The following is a 9,256-nucleotide window of genomic DNA, read 5'->3' as shown; positions in this document are numbered from 1 at the left end:
CGCCCCCCCCACCGCTATGCATTTTTCTTTCTCCTTCTTAGAGCTGTGAAACAATGCGTGCTCATTTGGCTAAGAATCTCATGCTGCTTCAAGTCTTTGTGACCCGTTCACATCTGGCTCGGCTGCTGATGGCACTCCAGCACCCCCGCCCCCCGCCCCCAACCCTCACCCCCCACTCTACACCCTGCATGCAAGTGCCATCATCATGCTTATGCCCCATTGTTGCTATAATTGTTACTATTGTTCCTATAGAGCGCTGTGTTGTATTCAAATATGGTCTCTTCTCTGTCCTCAGGCACCTCTACAGCCGCCCCCGGGGTCCTCGGCCTCCGTGGTGGCGGCCGCAGCGGCGGCCGCAGCAGCATCGGGGACCCCCCAGTCGCTGAAGCTGACATACCCAGAGACTTTGGACCGCATCAAAGAGGAGTTTCAGTTCCTGCAGACCCAGTACCACAGGTGTGCACGTGTGTGTGTGTGCACGTGTGTGTGTGTGTGTGTGAGTGACAGTTTGTTGCCCAAAGGCATTGTGTTAATCCTTTCCCCCCAGGTTGCATGTTTTTGCAACTAGCATGTCATGTTGGATTACAGGATGCTGGTATCACTGCAGGGTTGTGTAGCAGGAGGGGGTAGGGGGTGGGGGGTGGGGGTGTGGGGGGTCACGATACACTGGATTGGGTCTACGAGGACCAGATCAGATTTTAACTTTACACAAAGTACAATGAAAACATTCAAAATGGACGGGTGCCAACGTGAAGATTTCTTCTTCAGAATAAAAGAATGTAGGAAAATAAATAGGAAAAATAAAGGAACCATCTCACTATAAGTAAAAATCAATAATAACAAATGAACAAAACAATCATTTCTTCGTCTGCACTGTGTGTGTATGCTAGCGGCCCCGCCTCCACCCACCGAGAGAAAGGCACTGTATGGCTGACAGAAGGGCTCACTCTGTTCATGACGTTGTTCTGTGATCGTTCAATGATCTATATAGAATATCCTCTTCATTTTCATCCATTTATTCATCATCATCCCCTGTGGGTCGAGTACCGGCGAGTTTGAGATCTTGTGACAGCCCTATTGTGTAGTTGGTGTGTGTGTGTGTATTAGCTGGCGGGTGTGCAGGAGTACGTGAAGAATGCCTTTTGAATGAGAGATTTGGGCTGGCAGGGGCACCGCTCTTTCATCACCTCTTGGCACACCTTCACATACCCCTCTTACCCCCTCAACTTTACTCTCATATCCAGCTTTGATTTAGCTGGTCAAAATCCCCCCCCCGCCTTCTACTTTTGTCCCACTCCAAACTTCTTTTGTAACCCCCCCCCCCATCTCTAGTCTTCAACCCCTGTAGTTACGACACACACACACACACACACACACACACACAGTGTGAGTGTGCATGTGTGTTCTTGTTGAGACCGTTGCTACATTTCCCACATGGAAGATGCTAAAACCAACCCAACATAGCCAACGTATGCAAAGCCATCCCTACCAAGCTTTGTCTTATAGCTGACAAAGCAAATTCAGATAACATCTTCTAATACTCTCCTCTCATTCATAATAAATGAATACCATTTTCCGCCCAAGGCCAACAAAAAGGAGCTATGAGCCTTAAAAGGCCGCTCTTTGGACACCCTTTCTGGGAGACAATGAAGACTGAGACATCGGCCAATCGATTGATTGATTGACTATTAACTGCTTAATTGTCAATCAATGGATTTGACCGTGGTAAATAAATTTCCATCAAGGATTCCTAATTTACAAACACAATATTTCAGTAGTTGGACCCTAAAAAACCTGTTTGATCTTCTCAATATGTACAGTAAACCTCGGATATATCGGACTCTGATATATCGGAAATTCGCTCACAACGGACAGATAAAAAAGAACCGATTTTTCTGTAATGCATTTCCAATAAAAATTCATTGCATATATCGGATTTTTTATAACGGATTTCGCCTATTTCGGACAAAATCTCCAGTCCCGTTCCAATGCATTTCCATGAAATTTCCCTTGCATACGTATATCGGATGGCCGCATCGTGGCGCTCCGATTCGCCGAATCGTGACAGGCCGCTGTACGACGTCATTTGCAGCGTTTGCAGCGTTGCCTGCGCGTCCAGGTACATTGGAAACATAGTCAAGGAAGTGCCTTTTTATAACGGATAAAATCCCATTTACGCATATACCGGATATAAATCCCATATATGCGTAAAATGGACATTTTCCGGTATACGCATATAACAGATTTCGCTTATATCGGACAAAACCAGTGGGAACAATTGAATCCGATATATCCGAGGTTTACTGTATTTCACATTAGAGCCCTCTAGACATGAAGTAACACCCCTATAATCACCTGTGCCCCCCTATTAGTAGACACAATAAAGACAGACATGGTAGCCTTGTTGTTGATCTTGTAGAACTTCCTGGTCTGTACAGTACATGCCATGACTGACTCATAATATTTACATTTCCTTTCATGATCTCAAACAAAATTTGTCAGGTCTCGTGGGGACACGGGAAGCTGTTCATTAGCCTGACTCAAAGGTGGCTTGGGGAATTATTTGGTGTCTTTGGATGTCTCATATTACACATACACTGAAGAACAAAATGATGAGACCACCCACAGGAAGCTTTGAATCCCACCCAACAAATTTTGGATTCACTAAATTCACATAACATCTGAAATGGAAGTTTGGAAGTCAAGTGGAAAAGTTTATTATAAAAATCCAATGGAAGCTTTCATAAAGGCCAATGTTTTTTTTTTAGTTTTTCTTGTTGGGGGGGAAAAGGACTATTTCCTGGAACTATTTGCCAAATTATTTCCCCAAATTATTATCCCCCACATGCAAACAAATGAAGATGATGGATTTTTCTCAGGTTTGGTACTCATAAGCAGGCTGGAGGGACACACGTTACTGTCTGACCATCATTAAAATGCCATTTTACATAATAGGGGACCTTTTAGAAGATGTGGGCTTTTCCTGCTTGGTGAAAGTACTCTTTTCTATAAAAATATTCATCATATGTCAGGCCTTCATCCACTAAGATGTCATGGCCACCGTCCTCCTATGGCTGCACACACACCATGTGACGCAACACCGCCTCTGATGGTCTTCGCATTGTTGATGTGACACACACACACACACACAAACACCCCGAGTGCTGATGTGATACACACACCGACACCCAAAGTGTGTGGCTACCCAATTATCTGGGCACACAAATAGATGCGGCCCAGAAATAGCAGGCTTACTTGTGTATTTTGGCTGCAGACGGCGGCTGGATTGCGATAGATGTTGGATTAGACGGCAGGAAAGAGACGGAGGGAAGGGATTAGCACTGATGAGCTACAACTGCGTGTGTGGCGGGATGGGGGGGGTTAGGTGGCGTGGGTAGGTATGGAGCGATGAGAGAGATTAGTCGGGAGGTAAAGAGAGAGAAGGGCTAATTAAAGTGTCTTTGGTGGGTCAGTGGCTCTGATTTTAAGTTTGTGTCCACATGTGCGTTAACGAAGCAGCCTCTAATCAGCGGGGAAGGAGCTTTAATTAGTCTACTGCTTTCTACACACGTTTACATATGCATACAGTAGGTTGATGGAAGTCAATGTTGGCAAGGTGGTCTGTGTGAGTGGCGGGGGCACTCTGTCATGTGACCTTATTGAACGTGATGCGGAATCACCTCCTGGCCGTATTGATTCTGTCACCAAGGTTATTATTCTGATTGGTAAAAATCGGCAATCCTACTGCAAATGTTCCCAACACGTCAAATTTGACTTGACTGCTGTCGTGGAGTGGACGGTGGACATAAGAAAATCACGGGGGTCTCCAGTTGAAACCACCATCGACACCTGTGGCTGTTGGCAACCTCATGACGGTAGTTAGAAGTACGTAAAGACTCAGGTAAAGGCGTGAAAGACCAAGTCGAATCACAAGTAAACTATAGTAAACTATAATGCGTGGGTCCAAGTTAAGTCGCAAGTAAAGACGTGTAAGTCTAAAGTCAAGTCGCAAGTAAAGACGTGTAAGTCTAAAGTCAAGTCGCAAGTAAAGACGTGTAAGTCTAAAGTCAAGTTGCATGTAAAGATGCACGGGTCATAGTCAAGTCACAAGTAAAGATGCATGTGTCCAAGTCAGGTCGCAAGTAAAGACGCATGTGTCCAAGTCAGGTCGCAAGTAAAGACGTGTAAGTCTAAAGTAAAGACGTGCAAGTCTAAAGACAAGTCTCAAGTAAATACATGGACATCTCAAGTCAAGTTGCATGTAAAGGTGTGTATGTCTAAAGTCAAGCTGCAAGTAAAGACGTGTCAGTCTAAAGTCAATTCGCAAGTAAAGACGTGTAAGTCTAAAGTAAAGACGTGCAAGTCTAAAGACAAGTCTCAAATAAAGACATGGACATCTCAAGTCAAGTTGCATGTAAAGATGTGTAAGTCCAAGTCAAATTGCAAGTAAAGATGCACGGGTCATAGTCAAGTAACAAGTAAAGTCATGTCCAAGTCAGGTCGCAAGTAAAGACGTGTAAGTCTAAAGCCAGGTCGCAAGTAAAGAAGTGTAAGTCTAAAGCCAGGTCGCAAGTAAAGACGTGTAAGTCTCAAGTCAGGTCGCAAGTAAAGACGTGTAAGTCTCAAGTCAGGTCGCAAGTAAAGACGTGTATGTCCAAGTCAAGTCGCTAGTAAAGATGCATGTGTCCAGTCAGGTCGCAAGTAAAGACATGTAAGTCTAAAGTCAGGTCGCAAGTAAAGACGTGTAAGTCTAAAGTCAGGTCGCAAGTAAAGACGTGTAAGTCTAAAGTCAGGTCGCAAGTAAAGACGTGTAAGTCTAAAGTCAGGTCGCAAGTAAAGACGTGTAAGTCTAAAGTCAAGTCGCAAGTAAAGACGTGTAAGTCTAAAGTCAGGTCGCAAGTAAAGACGTGTAAGTCTAAAGTCAGGTCGCAAGTAAAGACGTGTAAGTCTAAAGTAAAGGTGTGTAAGTCTAAAGTAAAGACGTGCAAGTCTAAAGACAAGTCGCAAGTAAAGACATGGACGTCTCAAGTCAAGTTGCATGTAAAGATGTACATGTCCAAGTCAAATTGCAAGTAAAGATGCACGGGTCATAGTCAAGTCACAAGTAAAGATGCACGGGTCATAGTCAAGTCGCAAGTACAGACGTGTAAGTCTCAAGTCAGGTCGCAAGTAAAGACGTGTAAGTCTAAAGACAAGTCTCAAGTAAAGACATGGACATCTCAAGTCAAGTTGCATGTAAAGATGTCTATGTCCAAGTCAAATTGCAAGTAAAGATGCACGGGTCATAGTCAAGTCACAAGTAAAGTCAGGTCCAAGTCAGGTCGCAAGTAAAGACGTGTAAGTCTCAAGTCAGATCGCAAGTAAAGACGTGTAAGTCTCAAGTCAGGTCGCAAGTAAAGACGTGTAAGTCTCAAGTCAGGTCGCAAGTAAAGACGTGTAAGTCTCAAGTCAGGTCGCAAGTAAAGACGTGTAAGTCTCAAGTCAGGTCGCAAGTAAAGACGTGTAAGTCTCAAGTCAGGTCGCAAGTAAAGATGCATGTGTCCAGTCAGGTCGCAAGTAAAGACGTGTAAGTCTAAAGTCAGGTCGCAAGTAAAGACGTGTAAGTCTAAAGTCAGGTCGCAAGTAAAGACGTGTAAGTCTAAAGTCAATTCGCAAGTACAGAAGTGTAAGTCTAAAGTCAGGTCGCAAGTAAAAACGTGTAAGTCTAAAGTAAAGGTGTGTAAGTCGCAAGTAAAGACATGGACGTCTCAAGTCAAGTTGCATGTAAAGATGTATATGTCCAAGTCAAATTGCAAGTAAAGATGCACGGGTCATAGTCAAGTCACAAGTAAAGATGCACGGGTCATAGTCAAGTCGCAAGTACAGACGTGTAAGTCTCAAGTCAGGTCGCAAGTAAAGACGTGTAAGTCTCAAGTCAGGTCGCAAGTAAAGACGTGTAAGTCTCAAGTCAGGTCGCAAGTAAAGACGTGTAAGTCTAAAGTCAGGTCGCAAGTAAAGACGTGTAAGTCTCAAGTCAGGTCGCAAGTAAAGACGTGTAAGTCTAAAGTCAGGTCGCAAGTAAAGACGTGTAAGTCTAAAGTCAGGTCGCAAGTAAAGACGTGTAAGTCTAAAGTCAGGTCGCAAGTAAAGACGTGTAAGTCTAAAGTCAGGTCGCAAGTAAAGACGTGTAAGTCTAAAGTCAGGTCGCAAGTAAAGACGTGTAAGTCTAAAGTCAGGTCGCAAGTAAGGACGTGTAAGTCTAAAGTCAAGTCTCAAGTAAAGACATGGACGTCTCAAGTCAAGTTGCATGTAAAGATGTATATGTCCAAGTCAAATTGCAAGTAAAGATGCACGGGTCATAGTCAAGTCACAAGTAAAGATGCACGGGTCATAGTCAAGTCGCAAGTACAGATGTGTAAGTCTAAAGTCAAGTCGCAAGTAAAGATGCACGGGTCATAGTCAAGTCGCAAGTAAAGACGTGTAAGTCTAAAGTCAGGTCGCAAGTAAAGACATGTAAGTCTCAAGTCAGGTCGCAAGTAAAGACGTGTAAGTCTCAAGTCAGGTCGCAAGTAAAGACATGTAAGCCAAGTCCCAATATGTGCAACTAGACTATAACGAGGGCATTTGTGATGTTGGTGAGTGAAAGCACGGCGCCTCTGCTGGTTAGGCAACAATCCATTCCACACATTTGACAGACTTTCGAACGAAGCGACCGTTGAGCCTGTTCCAAGTGTTTGGATGCCTCAAAGCATTTTGTGTTATTGGCACAGGACAAGCTGCAGATGCTGCATGGGGGGGTGTGTTGTTTTTAGCATCATTGTGATACCACAGACTGGAAAAAGTCATCTTTTTCATTTTTAACAACGGTTGGGAGTAAACAAAAAGGTGCTGACATGATGGCAACCTGTACAACGCCAAAGTAAACATGACTTCCTTAAACTGATATCATGTCTTTCCTGGTCCATCACTCTGTCATGGATGCTTTATGATGCTTTTAATTGGTCATTTACAAGATGTCCCAGTGAAACAGAAATGTACCTGAGCGATGGGAGCGATGGCCGAAGCCAGCCCAATGGCGTGAAAGATGACGGTACACGGGTGAAGCTTCGGCGTCTCTCTGGGAGAGATGTCAGGGGGTTTTCAAGTGGACTCGCCAAGAAAGTTTGATCAATATTTAATGAGATGCACAGTGAAGGGTCGCCAGCGTGGAGGTGGGGATGCTGAACGATCTGAGAGGACCGTTTTGTCATAATCAATACAAGCAGCGATGGAGTTCAGTACAGAACGATATCGTTTTAAAAGTGAAGGTCAGCGCGACACTAAAGCCTTTAAATGCTCCAACATCCAGCAAACACTTTTTTTTTTAAATTAATCGATTCCACATCTTCTCCTCTTCCCAGCTGACATTTGATAGACCTAATTTGCTACAAATGATTTATAGCGATGGAACACCAGGAACTCACTTTCCGATTCCGATTCTCCTGGGATCTTTCACATTTTCAAATTTTGATGACGTTCAATGCCGTGTTTGCTGATTGGAAGGAATAGCCGTGAACACCAACGAAGAAGAAGCATTACAACACAGTAGTATCACGCAAAGGAGGGTTCGCCGCCAACATAATTCATCAACTTTGCTTAAATGTGTTATGTATTGGTTGTAATTATCTTCTACATTCTTCCATTTTTGAAAGAATGACATTTCTCCAGTAGTTGATGGCACCGGCCGTGACGACGAGTCTCTTTTCCGGAAGTGACGCCATCGGGGTAATATCGCAAACGTAAACAAACATGGCGGTGTACAAGAAAGAGGATGTTTACAGTGATTCAAGCCACGAAGTGTCAATAGTGTTTGAGGAGAAAAGAAGGGAGAAACATTTGGAGATGAAATACAGAACTTTTTGAACATGGACTTAAGCGTGAAGACGTGGAGATGAAGATTGGTGGCCTTCCAAACACTGATTGGTAAGAGTCAAAGACTCTGGAGTTGTTTATCCTTCAATTAGTCTTTTAAATCAGCTTCTGAATGAACCTAATGAACATCCTTTATAGCCTGATTTATCATATATTTTGCCACCCCGACGGTAAACATATGGCAGTGATGTCATTATGTCAACAAAACATGACTTACTCTGTTCTAGTGGTCCTTCTTGTCTTTTTCATGTGTACTGGTGGAATAGCATCTTTTTTCAATATGTGTTTACAGTGTACTTTCAAGCCAAATGCTTCTTTCAAAGGTGTTCCATCATAGCAGTCAGCAGTGAGGTGATCACACAAATGGAGGTGGGCATCCATCTGTCTCGTGTTCGCCCATTGTTGCCTTAAAGATTCCTCTTTTGGAAAAGAAAAACTTCCAGTATGACTGGGATACTATGAACATCCAGCAGCAACACAACATTTTGGCATGACTACTATTTGGATGAAAAATCGACCACCATCTACCTCCACAAGCGTTTGTTTACTCTGCTTTAGCTGGAAGGTGTCACCCAAATGTCATTTTTGCTTATTTACCATTCGCTTATATAATAATATAATTAATAATATAGAACGTATTTTACGTAAAGTTGATGAATCATGTCAGGGACCCTTTAAGACTTCCTGGTTCATTGTGGACGAATAAGAGTAACCTAACAATTTGATTTTATTTATTTACTTTGTTCAGGGGCTTTTGATCAATAAGTCCGTAGACCAGGGGTGGGGACCCTTTTTGGCTAAGAGAGCCATGAAAGCCACATAATCTGCCAGGGGACTACAGATGGAAAGTAGCAGTTGTACTACAATCTGACATATTTACATTGTTCATTGTCCCCAATAAATAAAGAAATATAGAAATGGATAAATAAATAAATGTATTTCCGTGGGAGCCATGTCATATTTTTTAACGCACATTTTCTAAAGCAAGGAAATGTGTGCAAGACCAACAACTTCAAGTAGAATAAGTTAAACATTGTTACACTGAAGCTAATCAATAATCAATCAAACACTTCTTACCGTTAATGTGACCCCTTAAATTGGACCTATGATGGTTTTTCCACCTTTCTGACCTATAAATGTAATTAGAATGTTGTATTCTAGTGTTAAATCATGCCAACGTTTCAGATCATGACGTTTGCGTATTTGGAAGTGAACCCTAAAAGAAGTTTGGGATGGCTCAAAACGCTCTGTTTTAGAAGGCGTGGTAAAACTGCCTTTTTGTGATGTCATAGAGGGGTGGACTTCCTTTATGGGCGTGTCTGTAAGCAGATAAGCTCAATTCCCCAGAGGGAACCCCAAAGGGATT

The 9,256-nt window shown here is 43.1% G+C and overlaps 1 protein-coding gene across 5 annotated transcripts in view; it reads left to right on the top strand.

The window, feature by feature from the left end:
- The window catches only part of tle2a (TLE family member 2, transcriptional corepressor a), a 57,343-nt gene that overhangs the window by 24,006 nt on the left and 24,081 nt on the right, over positions 1–9,256 (top strand). For all 5 annotated transcript variants that reach the window (XM_058074024.1, XM_058074022.1, XM_058074021.1 and 2 more), the window contains exon 2: positions 296–456. In XM_058074024.1, the coding sequence (XP_057930007.1) occupies positions 296–456 (161 nt within the window). The remainder of the gene's footprint in view (positions 1–295; positions 457–9,256) is intronic.

Source organism: Doryrhamphus excisus, chromosome 5 (assembly GCF_030265055.1).
Source record: "Doryrhamphus excisus isolate RoL2022-K1 chromosome 5, RoL_Dexc_1.0, whole genome shotgun sequence".
NCBI classification, from domain to species: domain Eukaryota; kingdom Metazoa; phylum Chordata; class Actinopteri; order Syngnathiformes; family Syngnathidae; genus Doryrhamphus; species Doryrhamphus excisus.
The sequence above is the reverse complement of the archived record's forward strand: the minus strand, read 5'-3'. Positions and strand labels throughout refer to the sequence as shown.